This window comes from Cloeon dipterum, chromosome 4, assembly GCF_949628265.1.
Source record: "Cloeon dipterum chromosome 4, ieCloDipt1.1, whole genome shotgun sequence".
NCBI classification, from domain to species: Eukaryota; Metazoa; Arthropoda; class Insecta; order Ephemeroptera; family Baetidae; genus Cloeon; species Cloeon dipterum.
The window spans coordinates 22,677,553-22,700,464 of record NC_088789.1 but is presented as its reverse complement, the minus strand read 5'-3'; the positions used below and the strand labels follow the sequence as shown (position 1 = coordinate 22,700,464).

Genomic DNA, 22,912 nt, shown 5'->3' with positions numbered 1-22,912 from the left:
GATCTTTAGTCAAAATCTGACTCCTTCGAAACAATCAAAATTTCTACAAGCAACTGTCTGAAATCATGCAGAAATTTTCTGAACGTCGTGAAACTGACGGTCAAACTCAGTCGATTGGACAGCTTTCAAATTTTGCTTAAGTTCATAAAAAATGATCTAACAATGTATGACTAAGAGAAATTTTAAAATTGATTGTCAAGAAAAGTTTCTTTTTCAAAATGCCTATTGAAAAACTGTTAATTAGTTTAATCCCTTCAAAATAGACCAAAAACTATACTGTATTGCAACGAATAATTGAAATAAAACAAACTATTTATAGAGACATCATATTGATTTTGGATAAAAAACAGCCCTGTAATTTTTGAATTTTCTTAACTGTGGCTTTACTGGCCCAAAATTTAGAAAATTTTGCGTTGTCAGCTTAAGTAAGTGGTTTATTAAGTTTTTTGTTGATTTTGCAAGAATTCATCCCTAAAATCAGAAACAATACAGAGTCAGATTCCAGATTTTGAATAATTTCTCAAAAAATCAAACAGTTTAGTTATAGCCGTCTTTGCTTGGTTTTTGTTCGTTTGAATAATGAGGTATATTTCCCCCTGGGGAAATAAATTATGATTTTAACCAAGGATACAGTGTCCACGCGGCTATTGACTAGCAACCAAACTGTGTCTGATTTTACCATAAATTACAACATCACCCTGAGAAAATTTTTGCTCTTTCGTAATATTTATTAAAGTAAAAAAAGGATTTTTCTATACAGATTTTTACATTCAATTTTTGAGCATTTTCTTCCGCACAATTGAAAGCGTTAAAGCCTTTATACCCAGCAGAGTTAAGCTTCCTTTTTCTTGTCATCTATAATATATATTATATTGAACTAAGGCCATTCGTCACACAAAACCGAACTGCTGTTGGCTGCGTGCATTCTACCTGCCTCTGGGCCTGCCTAATTAGGCGTGACCAGGGAGCATCCTTGATCACGGCACAAAGGATTAGCAGATGAACCAATTTTACGACGGACACGGGGGAGGGTTAAAGCGAGCGAGCGAGCGGTGCAACGCGCAGGCCAGATCAAATCTCGCGTGCGCGTTTGTCACGCGATATCACATGTCAGGAGAATTCGTCTAGTGAGCCGACGAGCGCTGGAAATCGTAATGCATAATCTGCTGAGCGAAAAAAGAAGAGAAACGGGAGGACCGGCGGCTAACTGGAGGATGTGAGCTTCACCAACTCCAGGAAAGGAGAGATTAGATGAATTTCGGGGCAATAAAACGGCACAAATTCCCAAACAGAGGCTTCACATAAATAGCGTTGTTCCTCCTCAAAACCAAATAATCAAATTGTATTCCAAGTTACTGAGCGAGTAGCTTTTAAATATTATTTACGCAAAATTTAACAAATAAATAATGGGAATGTGATTTTTTAGAAATGAATTAAAAGGCAGCTGAAATTCATCCTGATTTTCCTTCAAGGTAGCGTATTTTTCCTGACTTCATGTCAAGAAAAAAATAATAACAATACCAAAATAGTAATTTTTCTATTTTGAAATCAAAATTTATATTTTCAATGAACTAATACTATTTCAAATGAATAGATTATTTGTTCTACCGCTGGAGAAGCTCATCAATCTTAAAACTGGAACTAAAACGTTTAACGAATATTTTAGATTTAAGAGGGTACTTTTTTATGCACATTCCGGAATAATTAAATAAAAAAAATACAAACAGTTTACAAACTACATATTTAGATTGAATTATCAAACAAAACTAGGAAATAAAAAGTCAAAAAAATCAGAAGATTAAGACGACAATTAAAGGTAACACAATCTGCACACAAATTTTCAATTCAAAGGTTAAAGTTGTTAAGATAAATACAAAAAAATCGCATATTATAATTATATAATTGCTCTAAAAAGCAGAATTGATTTTAAAGATTTTTAATTTCCGCGATAATTTTTAAATATTTTTTCAATTTCTGTTCTAAATCTAACGTAACTTATATGAAAATTCTCAGTTACCTGCAACTCAAACAAAGGGCACGGTAAATTAATTTTAAACCACTCGGGCTGGGGATAGAAGGAGAGGAAGAGGCAAACAAAAAAGAGAAACAAATTTGTGTGTAGTCAGCGCAACGAGTGGTCATTGTATGGGCACAAATCTGCTGCTAATCTGTCGGCTGGCAAATCCCTCGCTCCTCGTTCGTATAATTCAGAAGCGGCCTCTGCCACCCCACGTTCCCCTCTCCACGGACAATTACCTGAGGAGAAGGAAGCGTTCAGCAACTTTTTGCACCGGCGGCAGCGGCAGCGGCGTCGGCGGCCTCTTCTACTCCTCCTCTCGCTCCGCACTTTGTAAATATCCGCAGCTGTGTGCCATTTTTTCACCGGAGGCAGATGATCGCACCAGATTATTTTTTACAACAATTTTTGTTATTGTTGTTGTTGCATGCGCGATATCAGGCCGTGCAGCGCTCGCTCGCTCATCTGCATAATTTGCGTATAAGCTATACTCGTGAAACTACACAATAATGCAATAAAACGCAATTAAAAGTTCCTTGAGCGTCTGACTGCATGTTAATTAGTGCTGCCGATGCGTGTTGGTGCAGGTCAGTTATTACCTTGATTACGCCGCGTAAAAAATATGAGAAATATCACAATTAAATTATAAATGCACGCGCGTATAAACTTAGGCTTACTAATGTCTGATCATAAAGAATGAGACTTTCCGCCGGCTGCAGGTGATGGAGATCATCATCAGCGCGACTCGGAAGCGGCCAGGGCAGTGAACAGTTATTATTATCATTTTATTCTAGGATGTTTAGTTGAAATTTATTTTGTGCTGAATGCTGAATGTATTCAAAATGCTTTAAAATTCTAACTGAAATATTTCAATTTGCAAAAGAATGGCATTTTGTTACGAGAAGAAATATTTAAATAGAAAGATGGAAGGACGTGGTTTACCATATCAGTTTTTCGTGCAAGCTGAACCATTTTTATTCGTTAGCATTCTAGATTTTTCAAAATTTCTGTTTCTTTCTATATTTTTATTTACAAAATTTCAACGTTATGCATCGCTCTCACGGGAAGTTTTAATTTTGATGTTGTGATCTAAAATACGATTTTTAGTTGGCAGGCAGCGCTCGCCGCTCGAAAAGCGAGGATGTTTTTCTAGGAAATTAATTTTTATTTTTACTTTTGGCGCCATTTTAGCAATAAATATTTCCCCATGAATGAATTTTAAAAATTCAATATTTTGAAACCGTCTACTCACAGCGCACCAGAGCAAGCTGACGCAATTTCTCATCGTTTGCGCACTGCCCTAATTATAGGCATTTGTGTAATGTTGGTGCGTCGGTAGCTGGGTGCGTTAATATCTTTATAATATCGCCTCCGTAGGACATTGTTCCGGGGCACACACATATAAGAGCTTCCTGTGCGTCCGTCTGGACTCGAGAAAAGAAAAGCAAAGCACGTTGTTTTGTTTTATATGTATTAGTGTCGAAGAACTGCGGGCAAGACTGGCGGCGTCGGCGGCATGTGAAGCAAGGGTTCTCGCCGCGCGGCAGATCAACTATGCGTGACCATTATTTATACATTTAAAAGTTAAGCCGTTTTAAGCTTAATTCGCCGGCGGCGGCAGTGTTTTCCTCTGAGGCAAGGGAAATGACGAGCCCGAGAGCAGGATATTTATTTGCGCGCCTTCATTCCAGCAACAGCAGCGTGCAGCCAAAGCGAGTCCAATTGAAGGTTACGAAATTCGACACAAGACTCTGCACTGCGCTCGTTTTGTTTGGAATATCCACGAGGAGAGTGGGTTTATTTATACATATTAATATTTTTAGACGACTATTTCAGTTTTTTGGTTTTAGGTATATAATTTTACTTAATGGTTTTGTGCTTGCGGTTCCCTTAACCTTACGATAACAACCGCAAATTTAATTTACATACGGAAAATGAACAGTTCGACTTCTTTCCTTGAAACAATTGTGGAAATCCTTTAATTTTGTTTTTCATAACGGAAGTTTTATAATCTTAAAATGTTTCCTTTAGTTTTTAAATTAAGTTCAGCGGTAAAATTATAAAAAGCGGAATGAGTCAGCTTTCCAAGAAAAATTTGTGTTATTCCTGGAGTCTATATTCAAACTAATTTTGAGGGCAGAAAAATAATAAATGTGTACCTGTAAGGAGATCCATTAAAAGCAAATAAATTACGGCATGGCTTTTTGTTAAGCAAAAAATATCAAATCTTTGGGGCCAAAACAACAAGCTTTACGTTCTAAAGAAAATGCAACTACGTGGATTTCGAAAATTATTCTTATGAAATATTTTTCTTAATAGCAATGTCGAAATTTATATTAGTTTTCAAATCATTTTGGTTTTTGTTTTTTGGTATAGCTTTCGCTATTCAACAGCTGAATTTACAACAAAATAAATATTGCATTTTTCTTATGTCATACGAATGTGTCACATAAAATAACAAAACTTGACAGCTCCTTGTGGCCTTTGATGGGCTGTCATTTTTAAGAATAATATATATAATCGGTGCTGTTATTGAAACGCTTGGCGTTACACCCCTGAAATTAACTCACTCAAGCTGACAGGAATCGCATTCATCCCAAATCCGAATAGATTCACCACAACACACAATTTATCGGAGTCAAACGCCTACAGTACCCGGGAATTCTGACATTGATTGCAAGTATACAAATGGCATGTGCATGGTTTCATTAGATATAGTAATAAATGATTAAAGCGGATTGATGCTTCAAAACCCTGGAATATTATTGTTGGTGATGTATCACTAATAATTCCCTGAAAGCTAACATTGACCAACCTGAATTGTCCCCTGTATCTACTCACTGTAATCCTCCGATTTTCTTTTTAGTTCCCTTTGAACCAAAATAGCTTTGCCGGCTATATAACAATAGCAACCTGATGCTATTTATGATAACTCGAGGAGGGCAAAAGGACATATTAAAGCCCAAGAGGATCATCAATAAATAAAACTCGGCAGTTATAAGTCAACAACCCGGGAAAGCGGTTGCTTGGGGGGTTGCGTCTGATCATCCATCCTCCCCCATCAGGTTAGTTGCTACTCAAGAGGGATACCGCGCAGGTAAAACGGGCCTAATTTTCAGAAACAATATTGTCCTGATCATAAATCAAATTGTACGGTTCCCCCATACTGGGGGCATCATCCTCGCCGAAAATACTACACAAAAGCTTATAATTCTTCTTGAAAGTATAAATTCGAAGTTGACCAGCAGTATTATAGAGGAAAATTAAAGTACGCAGTTGATACTTTTCATTTTTTTCGCTTTGTAAGGGTTGGGGTATTAAAAGAGAACCACCCTTTGACATTTTCTTAGAACGTGTAAATATTGTTGTCTTGGCTTGATACCAGAGGGTGGATTTGCTAAGCCACATCCGATCCAAGTATAATCACTCAGATTATTTTACACCACGCACTAAACTATATTAATCGGGAGCGGAAACTAAGGAACAATTAATCAAGCGGATGTTGCTAAAAGTTGTGCGAGTTGGATAAGCTATTTTTAGAAAGTCAAAAATAACTGCTGGATATTTCGATAAAACGCGATACATATGAAACAGAAATACACTCGTCAATTATACCGTGAAAAATGGCGAAAATTAACACATCACTCGTTATCAAAATTGTCATTTTCAACTTAGGGGAAACCACAACATTCAAATTCTTACCAAACCTGCAATATCTCACTTTTGGTGTGGACGTACGATAAATCATCAAATTCAAGCAATTAATCTCACCATAAAACCAATTCCTTCCTCTGATTCGTAACGCAATCTGGCTCGGTGGTTTCTCGCAATCAAAGTCTGTACGTTTTAGGTTATTACTGATTATATATATTTTTGAGGTTAAATCAGCTCATACCAGGCATTTCAGATAAAGTTACTAAACTGCATAATTATAAAAAAATTAAATTTTAATTGGGTTATGAACGAACTTTTCTTAATAATCAATGGGATTTTGTTCAAATTCAGAACACATCTATTTATATCCCTAACTTCCTACAGGGAAATAATTTATAGAATTAAGGAAATTTTGGTGACTAACTAAGTGACGGATATATTGTGGTTAATTTGCACTGATTTGCACATATGACTTGTTGGCTCAAAATGAACGCACAATTTATCACCAAATTGGTGTTAGAACGAAAACTCCAGTGCACAGCCAAATTTTAACTTGACATATTGAACTGACTAATTTTTCTCACTATTTCTTATTCTCATTAATTTCTTTCGGATCGGGGAACGTGCGTAAGAGATTGCTGATTGGCAATTAATAATTTTTTATTTATCTAATTTGGATGAATATCTCGTTTTTCCTCGCTAAATTTAGTAAAATAATGGATCATGCGATTGGAGTTGGCATTTGAACAAGATATTGGAATTTCCAAGAAATATTTAATTGGCAAAACCGTCTGGAAATCCAACCCACTGCTGCAATGTTTAGATGTTAAACGACGCCTGATCGGATTTGGAGAACTCGGAATTCGCTCTTTAAAACCCACATTTTTAGAATTCCATGCGCTATGTGTCTTGGAATGAAAATTGTGACAAGTGTCGTCTTGGAGACTATGGTCTCGGGGGTTGACGCGGGAAAGATTCCTACCTGTTGTTCCTGCTGGTGGGCGAGGGAGACAGGCTGCGGCTGGAGCGGCAGCGGCGGCTTGGTGTTGGCGGCGACCCAGGCCTCGGCGAACGTCTCCATCGCACTCTGGAAGTCCATAATCGGGCTTCTGGTGCGGCGAGCACGTGTGTTGGGGGCCGGCCGGCGGAGGCTGTGTTGTATAGCGCTCTCGACGCTCCGGCCAAGACTGCGGCTCGCTCTCTCTCACTCCCGCTTATCGGCCGCGTGCTGTGCCGGCTGCCTGCCTGCCAGCGAGCCCGCACTCGGCAGCAGCGCTGCGCATTCCGGCTGCGCACGCGGCCACCGCCGGAAACGGCCGCTGCCGCCGCCGCTGCCACCGCCGCCGCCGCCGCAGCACCGCCGCCCGTCGGGGGTGGCTCGGCGGGGCGGCGCTGGTATGCGTCGGCGCCACCGGCCCTGCCGAACGCCGACAAATGAGCGGATAAGGGGCGGGAATTAGCGGCCCCCGGAGGAGGCGCGCCGCCGCAGGCCGCCGGCCGCCGCCGTGCACCCTCGCACTCTCCGAGGCGACCGCGGTGCTCAAGCAACTAACGGTACCCTCTGCCTCCCTGCCAACGCACTCTGCGTAGCTTCTCCAGCCGCAAAATTTGCTGTTTAGTCGGAAATTCAGGCATTTTTCAAATCTCACAAACGGCTGGCTTGAACTCGAAAATCACTGAAATTAAGTCTTTCTCCATGGGATTTCCACATAAACACTGTCGATTTCGATCAGAAATCTCTGCCACCGAAAATGCTTTTAATAAATGATTTGGTCTTTACGACAAACGTTTCGTCAGTTAATCCCTAAAAAAACTGATTACCCCATCGGTATAGGCATATTTTTTTTATTTTCCAGTTTTTAACGATTGTTCTGGCTTGAATATCATTGCGCATTGAATTTCTAGTATGTAAAAGCAAAAAATAATTCAGCCAAGTTTTGTTCATTTAACTCATTTTTCTCCAGACTATTGTTTTTGTTTTATTTAACGCGTCACAACTTTAAAACAACGAAAGTTAGTGTTGAGAGTATATTGAAATGTTAGCCTCATTAGCTTCATCATCGTCAACCTTTTTTGCGTCACATAATGTCATATTTACTATTTTTAAAGTGATCAATTACAATAAAACGTAAATCTTGGAGAGTTAGGATTCAAGCAATACTTTTAAGTAACCGAGAAAAAAAAATTTCAGCATGTTGCTGGCTGATTTTTTACTGAAATCTATACGGAACGTAAAAAGCTCAACTCCATAAAATTACAGAAATTCCCATGAACTGATGTCCAAAACCCATAAGCTTTGAAAAAATGTTTTGAAAAGGTCTAAAACCGTATAAATTTTACTTTTGAGTTTGTAAAAATGGTTTTTTTAAACTCTACAGCTAAGCTTGAAATTTGACCATTTTTGTCCAAATAATTCTAGTGTTTTAAAAATTTTGGTAAAAATTCACCTGCATTTTTTACAGGTCAAGTAAACTGAAAAATAAAAGATATTGTCTTCCTAAACGACCAAAAAGAAATAAATAAGAAAAAGATTTCCTTGGTTGAGCAAAACAGCTCTCTGTGCGTTGAAGATTTCGATTTGATTTTCATGTTGAATGCCGTGAGAGTTGAGTTTTAAACTTCCGATTATTTTATGCTAAAAATTTGATTGTATGAACATACTAGATGGATTTTAAATTAAAATGCCTTTCTTCATTTGATGATTAGTTTTATTTCGTGCTTTCCTTGTTTTTTTTTTTATTTTTGGTATTGGAATTGTCCTAAATTGAATTACAAACCAAATTTGTTGTTATGTTCTGCCTGTCTAAATTGAACAAATTAATAGTTTAATTTTAGTACTGAAGCACAGCATTCGAACAATTTAGCATCTTTGAATTTTACTAGCTAACATTTCCATAAATTTCATTGCAGGATAAATTTAAAATTTTATCTGCATTTCTACAGTAGGTGCGCGTAAACGCAAATCGCGTAGGACCTGCTTCTCCTTCTAATATATACATTGGATTTTAAACTCTCTACTGCGGTCCCCCTTTATTTTATTATTATACAAATCTATGTTCCATTTATTCTAAACTACGCAACGTTTTAACGTCATCTAATTATGCGGATATAAATATTATAAAATTTGCTATTCTTGCAATCACAACTTTTTTGAACTCAATTATTTTTTAAATTAAATTTTAAGCATTAAAAATATCTCACCTTCTTAGCATGCATGATTAGAAAGATAGTATTGTTTATATTACTTAATTTAAATATATACAGTAATCATTAAGGCATACTGTTACGCAGAACAGAATAATTGCGTTTGATGACATAATGACAACTTGTGAGCCGATTTTCAAATGCTTTTTCTCCTGAAAACCATTTTCAGAAGCGCCTAGTAATTATTTTTTTTCGACGAAGAAACGCTGACACTATCCTCTGACTTGCTTGAGATAAAGAAAACACGAAGGTATACATTGACGTCAAAGCATTTTATTATCTTCGCCAGAAAGTAAGCGAGCATGCGGGTGTGTCGATTATTTAAAAAAATGTTCTAATTTTGATCGCTTTGGTGAACGTAAAAGCAAAACTTTCCTTTGAAAGCCACGCATCAACCTGTCGCGCGGCAATATATTTTAATGATAAGAAAATAAGGTGACATTCAGCAAGTATGGTCACTTTTGTAGCGATTTGCGTGATGTTTCCCTACAAATCAAAAGGAGTGGAGTTGAATTTATAAATTTTTCTTGACAAGTCTCATTTCTCATTTTAATCAGAACATTATATTTTAAAAGTCTGCGGCTCTCACATATTTATGTGTTTAATTATTTAAGTGTTAACGAGTGGACACGACTTATAATTTTTATTCTAAAAAAAGAATATAGTTTTGATCAAAGTAAATAATTATTTCCGACAGAGAAAATTCAAAATTTCCACAGCATAGCTCAGTTCTCAATTCAGAAATTCCCGAAATTTTCAAATTCTTTACAAAATAGTGCACTATTTTCGCATCTATATGGACGAGTCCGTAGCTTCCTCTTCGATTAATCTTAATTGACCTCCCCGCGAGTTGCGAGAATGAAAAGTCTACAACAGCACACTTGAATGGTCACGAAGAAAAGCTCTATATATATTTGAAGGGCGTGCCTCTCATTACCCACGAGCCTCCCCTATGCGTCGTACTTTGACTTTCTTTTTCTGCAAAAGTAGGGTCCGCGTGTGCCCCTGGGCCATTTCCTGCCCCCAGTACGGCAGAGCCGCTTGAGCCGTTAATTCGATAATAAAGGTGTGAATTGGATATGAATTTCTACCAAACTGGAGTCGTCGTTATATTCATGCCCGCACTCGGGTGAGTTTTATTGTGTGATTATGCTAATGATTAATTGATTTTTGTACCGTCAAGGGCGTCAAGTGGCTGAGGGTTGCAACGCTTGAGGCGGTTTTCCAAAAAAACCATATTCGATTGAGGCAGCTGAATGATATATGCAGATTTACTAAAATGTCACAATATAGCTTGTTCATAAATATATATAGCATTTCCTTTGTACAAACTGTTTAAGAAAAATGAACAATTTTTTCTTTAAATCGCACGGTGAAAATGAATTTAATTTTTTCCTCTGGAATTTTCGTTGGATAGAAAGCAAAATTTAATGCTTAAATAGCTTCTAATCGTAAGAAGGGAACTATTTAAATAGATCTATTTTTTAGTAAAACGTTTTCAAGTTCTCTTTGTTTTTTAAAACTTTCTTTCTTATGCACAAAAAAAACTATTTTGACTGAGCACGCTGATCAAAAATAATTTCCAGACTCTAAAGTTAATTGAAACCGTGGGAAAATTTTCTGCTTTTGCAGACGGATTTTGACGTTCAGGTGGCTTTAAACAGCATTTGAAGGCCTAAAATTGATTTGAAGCTCAGAAAAAGACGATCTTTTAAATTTCTCAGCTCGAATAATATTTTTGGAATTAAATGGACTTTTCGTATATCTTTTGCCGATAATTTAGAGGGGTTTGCCTTCTTAGAAACCACTCATTCACTGTTAATGACAGTTTAATACGGCATCAAAGAATATTTAGACGGTTTAAAGTGCTGCCCAAAAAGCTGAAAACTTTTCATTTCATAAAAAAGCATCAAGTCATTTTAATGTCAGAGCCCCATGATTTTTACTAATTTAATAGCTTGCGAGTGAAAAAGTGCACGTGTGAAGGCTGCTGAAAGCGGAGAGGCAAACGCCAAAAATGAAAATAGTTAAGAATCAATGAGGCGTCAAATCCAAGCGACGAAAATCTGCGACAAAAAGCGGTCAATCTGGGTGATTTTTTTTCTCTCTCTCAGCAGTGAAATTCGGCGGCGGCGGCTAGACGACGAGTGAGTCGCTTTGTCGGCAATTGTGCGGTGCCGAGTGCCCCTCGGGGCCGATCGAAATGTTCACGGTCCAGTAATCGGCCGGCAGCGCACAAGCCGAGGAGGCTGGAAAAAGGCTTTTTTGCGCCCGCACGATGGGCTTGGCTTGGCTGTTCACCGGTGGAGATGAGAGGAGGTGCTCAGTGAGCCGCAGATTATAGCTGATGATCTGAAACAACAGGTTATAAAGGATGTCATGTCATCCAACTGCTCTGTCATCGCGCGCAACCATTATAAATATCAAAGAAAATGCGCTCGCCGCGTCTCTCTGCGCTTTTCTTCTACATGTGTACCTTTTTTATTTTCTTTCTACTCGCGGGGGGATGTGCAAAACGGTGCAGCTGCAAATTAATCCTTCCTTTTTTCTCGTGTAATTATTTACTCTCTGAGACCTTGACAAATTTAATCATTAATATAAACTTATTTTACTGCTCTTAAATATATAATTAAAGAGGATGCATAACTGAATACTCCCTGTTGTGCAGAGTTACTCCAACTATACAACACTCCTTGTATAATAATAAACTTGTTACCAGTCGTTAAACATTTAGCAAAATCCAAAATTCAATAAAGAGATCACTGTCTACCTTCTTGAAACCTTTTTCATTTTATAGCAAAGGGGTTCTCGGTCAAAAAACGTATATTTTTAAGAGCTTTGTAAAGTAGGGATTAGTACCCGACAGTCATGTTAACCTCTAACGCAGCTCTTATGCCGCTTAGTTCAAATTGTTGTTTTTTTTTTCAAAAAATAAACAAACACTAAAGGTAAAGCCTGCGTGTTCTGAGTGGACGGTTGACTAGATAGGGGCTGATATTTTGTTCTTCTCACGATTATTTGGTGGAACTAAAATTGCTATCACAATACAATCCGACAAACAACCAACAATTGTGCTGCTAAGAAATCAATCATTTGACAAAAGGATAATATCGAGATTAGGGTCCGACAATTCAGAAAATGACCACCATGACCATACAAAATACATTTCATTGAGGATTGACATCGGCTCGTATAATCTCTCACTCTCCATCATTCTACTTGAAAAACCACTACTTATGGAAGTATATGTTATGTAGAGTTCACAATCCATCACAATCCCCTAATTTAATGGTTTGCTTTGAACATATCGATTTCGACCGGATTCAACCGGAATTTAATGTTTTCCCTAGGCGTATTGTTAACAATGGTGTGAGGTTGGAAGGGCATAAATCTTCTTTTAGCTGAACAACGATGATTTCGAGACAGATCAGTCAGTGCTCGGCCAGCCGCTCCAAAGGAAAAAAATATTTGAAGCAGATTTTTATGAAGGATAAAGTAGTTAAACGTTGTGCAACCACAATAGATGGCTATCACCACCCCCGAATCGAGCCATGCGAGAATACCGTGAGAGCTCAATTCATACGTGGCTTACCTCACGATTTAATTAGAGAAAATTAATGAAAATAATAATGTCTCAAAATTTCTCCTACAGCTGCCAACCTTCAGCCATTTTTCTCAACAAATTTCTTATTTGTTATTTAAAATATGGGTGTTTAATGGCTATCCTTTTTATATAAATACAATAATATGTAAGAAATTGGGTGGCTTAGAATGAATCAATTGCAGAGAAAATAATGTGGTGTTTGTCCTCTGAAATTAGTGCAGTCGGACTTTTCAACTTTATGAATGGTCATTGATCGAGTTCTCTGCTGCTACACACGTAGCATGAATTTTGTTTTGATGATGAAATATTGGTAAAGGGGCCTGCAGAGCTGAAACAGCGAGCTGTATTGTACGGAAGCGTGGGATATTATTTCCTCTGCCATTGATTTACTCGATGAGTCTTATTGTGGCGTACAACACATTTTCAAAGTCCTGTAATTTAATTAAATTGTTTCGTCACACTTCTAATTAACTTCTAATAAATTTTGATTCTTTCCCTAAAACAAAAGACTTGATGAGCTTATTGTTTTTTTCGATTATTTAGTAAAAATTATTGCTTTTGCTGGGATAAAATTATTGGTGATTCCTGGCAATGAAATGTGATTATGCATAATTATTTTTTCAAAGTGCCAACTAAAGTTCGCAGAGTTCAGAATTAGAGGGCCTTTCAAACAAAACATCAACAAAAATAGACCTCCCCCAACGTGAAAATGTTTATCTCAATTAACTATTATTGCCATTCCTTCCTCCGGAAAAAATTATTTTTAACAATGTCACATCCGTTTTTCACGTCCCCCGATCGAGTACCTATAAATAAATTTGCTCCGTACGTTTGCTGCGTCTGTATGTACCGCGCGGCGCAATAATTTCGTTCGTCAGCGAGTGCACATCCTCTGTGAGCCGCGCGGCTCCGCGACCAACAAACAGCTGCCCCGCAAAAAACTGCCGCGCGAGAGATGAATGGAAATATTTTGCCCGCTTTCATCTGCAATTCAGATTCGCGAGAGAGAGCAACTAGCGACGAATTATTGCCGCCGATCAATGGGAATCGTCTCCGACTTGTTTCTCATTGTGCTCTGACGGGAGCACATTATACGCGTATTTTGATTCACTCTGTCATCTCTCGCGCAGATCGAGATCATTTTGCTGCGTGTCTGGATAGAAAGAGAGAGAGAGATATATGTGCACGTCCGTCGCCAACGAGACGCGCCACTCGTTACTTTCTTGCCGTATTCTTGCTACTTAGTGTAATTATGTCCGCAAATATGCGCTGCCAGTCTTGATCTTAACAATTTAAATGAAATCGCTTGCAAATTTAACATTTATAGACAGGGTTCGCTAATTTTGCAATGCGCAAAAATGCACCACTGTTTTTTGCGCAAAAAAAAAACAGCTGGAAAAAACACCGGTTTTGTGTTTTTCGAATTTAACCCCAAAGAGGTCACAATTCGTGCCGAAAAATTAATAAATTTTGGAAAATTACGATGAGAGTGTTAAAATTGTTGCCAACGCCAACACTATTTCAGATTCTATAAATTTGTATTAAATCTTTTAATGCGTTTTTATGTTAATAAAGCAGGGCACATACGACAAAAGTTGTATTTCTTTAATTTTCAACGTATTTTATAGATTCAATGGTATGCTTGGATTTTATTTGCAAGAAAATCGCTTAAAATTAATAACAATCCCTTTAATATTGCTTCAAATCCGTCTAAAAGGAGCCCAGAGCGGTTTGAAATTTGAAAATAGTCGTCTATTTTGTCTCAAAGGCGCCTTTTTCGTTGAAAAGCTGTTTAATTTCCATTCCTACTCATAACTATAAATCAAAAAATCTCTTTTTGATGAACCAGTTTGTATTTATGAACTATTCATTCGGTCTTTCCCCAGACCCAGCACTATGTGATTGATTGTTGGCTCTTAACTTCTTTCGAAAAGTAAGTAGTCTCTCTTGTTGAGAATCGCAACGGGGTCGTTTACAAGCCCGCTGACAATGAGCCGCACGCGCATCTCGAAATCACTTTGGCGAGAGAGAATGAGAGAGGTCGGGTGAAGTCGGTTGCTATTATTATTACGAGGTGGAATGCTGGTGCCGTGGGGTGAGCAAGAAGCTAAACGCGGGGATTATCTGCCCGCGGCCGTCTTACCTTGGCTGCCGCTTTGCCAAAAGGCACGCAGACTGTATTTATTTAAAATGGCATTTTATTATAACCAGAAGAGCCAGGCTGCTGCTGCTGCCGCCGCTGCTGACGAGAGTGGCGAGAAGAACGGCTGCCGAGAGACGTGACCTTCCTCAATCCGGCCGCTATCAGACAGAAAACACGCCAATTATCATTTCTGGCCACCGGCAAATGCCGGCAGAGAAGGATGACAGCGCCTCTCCGATGCAACGCCAGATGGGATCGCAATTTGCTAAGCGTAATTATTTATTGTGCAGCCTTTCAAACATTTTTTGCCCGCTGCGCCTCTCCTGCGGAATGTCCAGCACTTGACATTTTGTATTAACCAGCTTTTTCTCTCGTGTGATCTTGACTCTGCTAATTAGAGTTAAAGCCAACATTTTTTTGTCCATATGAATCACGTCCAACTGGTTAAATACAAGTATTTACTTTCTTCATATTTAAAGTGCTCAAATTTTTGATACAGCATTTAAACAAAAAAAGTTCACAAGTGATTTCAGATGGCATTGTGCTCCAAAAACGATATTAAGTGTGACTCAAGGGTCTCAAAATTGTGTGATTTCTACTTTTTCATGGTATAAATCGGAAAAATTCTGATAAACAATTAATATAACCGTGGTTAATTTTTGCACATTGCAAAATTGGCTATCAGCAGGGTTCGTAAATCCCCAAATTTTTCCGAAACATTATCATTTTTATTGAAGATCAAAATTTCTCACGATGGATGACCAAAAATAGGGATTATTTAAGATCAGTAAAAAGGCCACTGGTTTCACTAAGAGACCAAGAATATTAACAGGCATCGTAATTTTCCAGAATTTCTGATTTTTGGCGCGAAATGTGGCCTTTTTGGGGTTAAATTTGGAAAAATGCGGAAATGCCCAAAACTGGCGGTATTTTCCAGTTGGCTTTTCGCGCAATAAACTAGTACTGCATTTTTGCGCATTGCAAAAGTAGAGAACCCTGCTTATCCGACCAAATTTAAACATTAATTTAAATGAAAACACAAAATAAATGGGTCCCCAGTGAATTCTTTCTGCTGTATAAGTAGAACATTTTATTTAATTCCCTTCTCGCTTGCATAACGTCGCAAGAATCACCATACTTTGGATGAATTAAGCGCCAAGAGCAAGTTATAAGAAGACCGCACTGATTTGCATGAAGAGTCTAATCCGAAAAGTGGCCCCGTCTTGCTTTATAAGTGCGTCCTTGGCAGCCGAGAGCGACATCGACGGCTAATCCGCGTTTCTTTTAATCCACGCGTGTAATTGTAAATTAAGAAGAGAAGGAGGCAGTGCTTGCTTGATGGCAGTGAGTCATGTCCCTGCTAGCTCTCAAAAGAGGCTCAATTTGTGCTTCTTAAGCGGGTCTCAGGGGACGGGTAGTGAGGGGGAATAATCTGGCACTAGAGATTTGATTAAGCAAAAGGGGGATAAATAAACTGTCGCCCTCCCGTCCGTCCGTTCGCCCCAGTTCCCGTTCCCATAGTATTCGCGAGAGCAGCACGCACGCACTTAATACTTCAAAAGCGAGACGAGCGCACCTCTGCGGCCTCAACAACCAGCTCTCCGATGTTGCGGAACAAACTGATTTTTCTTGTTTGCAAATAATTTGATTTCCGGCATAAAATGTATCATTTAGAATATTGTTAGAGCATAACTTTCTCATCTCACAGGCGAGAACTACGCACTGACATTGATGATTATTAAATAGCGGATTATTTTTACATGTTCAGATGACCCATTGAATTCGAAAACATGCAAGTAAAAAAATTAACGTTCTAATTACAATACAAAATTAATTAGAAAAAACATCTCTGGTTCACTTCATATTTTTTCTCGTGATTTCTATTTAAATGATATTTTTTGTGAAATTTTATTGAAATCATAAAGCTGAAGAAACCAAAAAATTCGATGTTTTACTTCTGTACAACCCCACTATATATTAAAATTTATTTTAAATCGAGAACAACATGGTTAAAACAATTTCAGATTGTTATTCGAGACCATTTAAGCATAAACTTGCTCTGAAAAAGCTGATGAAGCAGGTGAAGTTTTAATTTCAGTGATTTCTTGGGCAATTTGTTGAACATAATAAATATATTTACTCATCGATTAGAACCTTATTTTTGCTATTCCCATTTTTAATATTTTTGGAGCAATGCCTTCTGCACTGCACGAGGGCACGGACCAACCTTGGTTCAATCAAAACGAAAAAATTAAAAAAAAAATTGCAAATTTCAGGAATTTGAAGCTCTTTCCCGATCTCACACAGTTTTTAGGCAAAAATATATTTTACATCAGTAAATATCCACTTGGAAGAAACAGATATATGCAAATTAGCACTGCTATTCAATTTTCATAAACAATAATCTCTTTAACTTTCAAATAAATTTGGCTTTTTACACAGAACGTGTGGAATATAATTTGTAAGCAACGTCCCTTTGCGCGAGCACAACAAGATTTTATTGAATTCTCAATAATTTGAAATTTGTCGTGTGTGTGGGAAAAGCACACATGGTGCATAAAATTGCGGGAGCCATTAAATTTGGGTCTCGGGGAAGCAGAGAATTCGCCCGAGTGCAATTTAAAATAACGCTGCTGCTGCTGGCTGCTGCTGCGGGCCGAGAGGAGCGAGCGGCTGGCTGTTTAGCAGTTTGAAATGTGGCTCGATCGCGGGTGGATTTCAAGTGTCATATAAAAAGCAAATGGTTTTCTCCGCTCGCTTATTGTTTCGGAGTAAGATTCGAGCGAGTGAGAGAGCGAATTTGAATAAAGAAGAGATAAGTTACGCCGCGAGCACGTTGGAAAATGGGAATATGGTGAATATATTTTACGGGCGCGTGTGCGCGAAAAACGAAGAGCAGCAGGTATTGAGGATAATTTAAGACGGCCTCATGCAAATTTGCTCGATTCAATTCCGAGTCGCACTTTTTAGGAGCACTGTAAACACGCAACGAGTTCTGTGCACATGGGAATTTTTAAAGTAAATTTTCTGCTTGCAGAAAAATTACGGGTTTGATATCATCCTCTGGTTTGTAATGAATCAATAAACAAAATATTCATTAAATTGTTGGGGTTTTGAATTTCTGGTCAATGAGGCCGAGAATATGGCCTTCTATTAGTTTGTTTTGATGGTAATTTTCGTCAAAATTTAGGACCAAAATAGTCAGGATCTTTGCCTAAAATAAATCAAAGTCTGCTTTAGAAATAAAAACAGCAACTTGTTCAGATTTTCATGTTAATTAAATATTCTCTAGAACGAATGTTGAGCTTACAAGATTTTTGTAACATTTAATTTAAATTTTGAATTGTGTGAAGCGTAAGAAAAAGTGCAACTTACAAAAGATACATGTTTTCAGATTTAAAATTTAAATGTCACAAACTTGAGAAATAAATTGTTTTTAATATTTTCCTCATAAAGGTATCAGCACTACACAATTAGTAGATACGCGTGTTTCTACTTGTCTTCCAGAACGCTAGGAAATAATGGTCTCGAATTTCTCAGGTTATATGACAAAATTTCTCAATGTTTCGTAAGAAATTAGGATTTTCTATACCGTAAAAATGCATTTAACAAAGTTTAAAAATTGACACTCACCTTCAAAATAACTGTAAATCCCAACAAAGCTTAAGCAATACATCTTTGAATCTTTCTTAAATTCGTGCCAGTAAAAATTGTTGACAAACCAAATCCGAATTGCTCGCTGCCGGAGATGAGACTCTAAAGCAAAATTTTCGTATTACACACAGGGAAATATTTCTAGCGGCTTGGCCGTGTTTTTGATATTAATAAAGTGATTTGGCCGCACACAAAAGTGACCGTTGAATGCGTGTGTGTCGCGCTAAGCCTTTACAGGCATAAACACATTCAGCATTAAACTCTTTATGCGAGCAGTTTTGAATCTGTGCTGTGCTGAAAGTAGGCAGCCTGTCGAGCGCAGAGAGCCTCTCTGCGCTCTGATCAAAGGAAGACACGCAAAGATTATTATAAGCCTTTAAAACGAGCTCTCTCTCTCTCATACACACACAATCACAACCGATATTACACGCGTCTATATTAATGCGAACGCCAAGTTGATGCTTTCGCCGTGCGTCGCAAACTGCAAACTCCCGTTCGCTCTACGGGAAGTGCAAAATGCAATTTTATTTTTGTGGTTAGAACATTTAAATCTGAATTAGTTAAGAGGAAAACGTATCAATTTAATACTATCGAATGAAATTTAGTGAAGATACTATTTAATAGTCGTAACTACAATATTCGCCTTTAAATAAATTTAAATTAAATAGTAATTCAATAAAATTACTAATAAATAATTTGATTGTTATAACAATATGGAATGTAAATTATCATTAATTTTGAACAAACAATATTGTTTAAAATAATAGAAAATTTAAAAAATGTGTTTGTTGAAATGCGATTGAGCTCTTGTTCAATTTATTTAATTCGTAGAATTTTACTCTACCGTTTCTCCTATGTCCGAAATACTTATATCAGAGTTTTACAATGTAGCACTGCCCTCGCTAAAACTAAAGCCTGCAGCAGAGTAAAACATAACGCGCGCTCTGTGGGTATCAGACAAATTTGCGGCTGACGCCCGTTCGGAACGGGGTGGAGCAAGGCCTCTTTTCAATTCGGGACTGTCTTTGTTTTATAATGAATGAGGCAGGTTGCCGCTAAAAGGCCTGTCCTCTTGCTGACTGAGCTCGCTTTATTCTCGTTCAGATTCGAAAGTGAAAGCTGATGCGCCAGTGACGGAACACTGACACGTATGCAGCTCTCAAGACGTAAAAGCCACGCGGGTTGCATAGGAGGAGTCCAACAAGGCGTCCAATGCATACATAATCAGCTATATTTATTTTTAATTTCCTTAAAATATTTAAAATTTAAGAAGTAATTTTATTTTCAGTGGCAAATCAACCAGAATAAAGTCTTGCTATTGATTTACCATTAAAAGTTAATAAAAAATGAACATTAGTTCTTAAAAATTGAATTTTTCTAGTTCAATACATTCTTCTTAAATTTTAGTTTTTTTTAAATCATTATTTCATAAAATTTAACATAAACATTGCTATAAACTTTTTCCTAAATAATAATACTTAACTTTTTAACTAAACTTTATTTTTCTAGACGTACTGAATGCAATCATACATTTTGAGTTAAATAACTTGTTTATAAATATTTAAAGCGCCCAAAGAAGTATTTATTTATCTGTATGATAAATAATCTATCCTTCTATTGGGTTCTATTAAAATTAATGAAATGATAAATATTTCAGCAATCCTTAATGTATATTGGCAATCGAAGAACATTTCATTTAATTTGTATATTAAATCGAGCACGGAAACTAGTAGTTAATTGTGCATATCCAAGCATTACAATGGCAGAAAGTTTTAAAAAGGCGCGGATTGATTCGATTCCAAGTGCACCAAAGTAACGAACTTTACTCGGAGAAGAACTACGGGCGCGCTAAGTGTTGAAAGGGTTGGAGCGAGAGGGTGCACGCGGCGGGCGAAAAACGGAAAGGTTTTCTGATCTTGAGAGCACTGATGGAATTAGGCGGCGTGTGTTCCGACTTTGTGCTGCTAATTGAGTTGCTCGCGCGCCGTCTTAAAGATATGGATGGCGAGCGCGTATCACCCCCACGCAAATTGAGTCAGCAATGAATCGAATTATAAACAGCAATTAATTTTGCTGCCGTTCTCCGAAGCCAAATCGAGTTGCAGCCAGCAGCCAGCCAGCCTCTTGCCTGCTCTGCTAATTGCCTTGCCGCGCTGCAGAGCTAATTTCCGGTTTGTCCCCCGCTGCTGACCACCGCATGCACGGATATCTCTGCTCTGCTCTGCTCCACTCTGCACCTGCGCCCAGACGCTTTGCTTGATTTCTCCCCTCGTCAACGTAATGCGTTTATTTTTCTCTTTACAAAGAAAACCCCGCATGCCATGCTTTTATTATCCAACGGTTACAATTTTGACATAAACCACAAGTGACACACGTCAAATTTTCCTATTTAAGAGTTTGTTATTACGTATCGGAGGCTACCATACAAACTTTATAAAATTCTTCTACCGTTGCTTGACCTCGAAAACTCTGTTTAGGCTTTAGGCAACCGTGATTTTGTTGTCCTACTGCCGTTTCTTCCAGCACCAACAGACCCGCCAATTTGCTTTTTCTCGTTGCATGATACGCGTGCGCGTGTCTTCCCTTCACAGAGTCCAATCGTCAGTAAGAATTAAGCTTAAAACCATCTAAAATCGAATAATTACGTCTAACAAAAAAACTTAAAGTCGAGTTTTTCCAAAAATTTTAATTTCAGGTGGAAACTTTAATCCCCAAAATCGTCTAGTTTTCACTAATTTGGAGAGCAGGAAAGGTGATTGAAGTGGCAAATTTTAAACTAATTAATTAAGAAAATATAACTACAAATGCATCAAATTTGATCAATAACGCACTGCTCTTGTTTGTTAAAACACTCAGACTCTTTTTAATTTTAAATGCTGAAGAAGCATTATTCAAAACAATGGTCGATAGCATATTTAATTATTTATTTATTAGATTCAAGATGTTCGGAGATCACTCTCAATTGCGAATTTCTGTAATTCCTACTTAGAACTTGCCATTTGTCAATTTTAATAATTATATCAGTTTTGGAAGATATTTCTTTATACTAATTTAGAAAAATGTTTGTATGATATTTCGTACCTTAGATCCAAACAAAAATAAATTACTTAAAAGGGGGAATATAAAATTTGCCTTTTTACTGGTCGTCTAATATTTCGAAAAGAAAAAAAATAAAGTGAAAAACGTTAACAACTACCTTAATCGACTAAGACAAAGTCTAAAACTGACTATTTTGCTAGGAAAATTTCTAAAAAAATTTGCAAATTAAATTTGTCAAAAACCTGTTTTACAATAGTTTTTGTAAATTTGTTTCTCTAAACAAAACTAATTAGAAAAACGTGAAACTTTAAGTTTTATTTAAATTTTGTATTATTAATTAGGAAATATTATATGGTGCGTATTAAATTTTATTTAAAAATTTTCATTAATTTTAAATTTTTACTTCATTTTAAGCCTGTTTTAAGAAAATAAAAGTTAACTAAATTATTATTGATTTTGAATTAATGAATAAATACATTCACCACTTCAATGACATGATAATTAATTTTAATCAAGATTTTAGGGTCGAAGTAGAGGATTTTATTAACTTATCAAAAGAAAATAGCTCCCTTAACAGACACATAATAACACCAACTAGCACGTTATGCCACATACAATATTTTATCAGTCGTTTTCTTTCAATTTCTAAAACGTCTACATGGCTGATGCAAAAAAATTGCTTCTCATTTAGGGGATACTCATTTTGTGATTCCTCCCCCCGGTCGCGTAACGCGTTTACTCCGGCTTTTTAGATACTCAAGTTGGTTGATGTAAAAATAAAAGGAGCAGTTGCCCGCCGCCGCAGAAATTAAGAAAGCAAAAAGAGAGCGTTTTTAATTTAGACGCTTCTTATCAAAGGGGCTACTTATTATAATATTTTTCTTTCCACCGGGCGAATTATTTTCTCCGCCTTTGACTGGCGCGCGTATAATTTGCGTTTTGCGGCCGCAGACCAACACACAGCATCTGATTTATTTTTTCTTCTCTCTGTGTTGGAGTAAGAAGCTGCGCTGCTCAAATTAGTGTGTTTCTGCGGGACGGACGCATTCCCAGGGGTCCTGATAGCGCGCGGAGGTGTACTCTGCTCTCGTCGGCAAATACCCGCGCAAAAAGCCGGAGGAAAGCTGCTGCTGCTGTTGCTGCGAGCATCATCTTTGCTCTGCTTGCACACCGTCTAATTACCTAATTGGCCGCGCGCGCTTTGATTATCAGCCAGCAATTGATCACATTTTGCCGATTGTTTGTTTGCTCTCCTCCCTGCGCGCTTGTTGATTCGCCATAAAAACAAAACTCCCTGAGAGGGTGTGTTTATCTACGGAGTAATGTGTATTACGTACAGTGCTTCTCTTGATATAATTTATCAAAACCATTTTACTTTGATCACTGACGCATGGCACATTTGCAAAAGTGTTACTAATGGAAAGTATTTTTGGTATTAATTTTTGAAATTCACTTGGAATGAAGAGAGTTTTAGGTCTTCAATAATTTGTTACGTTTTATAACTAGATTGGAAAATTTAATTTTAAAACTTGACTTTTAAATTTCTTTTTTAGCAGTTCTGACCTTTTACCAGCGTTAATTTCAATTTAATTGGTCT

At 37.4% G+C, this 22,912-nt stretch overlaps 1 protein-coding gene across 2 annotated transcripts in view; it reads right to left on the bottom strand.

Annotated features, from left to right (window-relative positions):
• Nucleotides 1–6,840, bottom strand: part of dve (SATB1_N and homeodomain domain-containing protein dve) — a 62,348-nt gene extending 55,508 nt beyond the window's left edge. The window contains exon 1 of one of the 2 annotated variants that reach the window (XM_065488590.1): nucleotides 6,654–6,840. In XM_065488590.1, the coding sequence (XP_065344662.1) occupies nucleotides 6,654–6,770 (117 nt within the window). In that variant the 5' untranslated portion in view covers nucleotides 6,771–6,840. The remainder of the gene's footprint in view (nucleotides 1–6,653) is intronic. The other variant, XM_065488591.1, reaches the window with a different exon arrangement.
• Nucleotides 6,841–22,912: the final 16,072 nt, after the last annotated feature.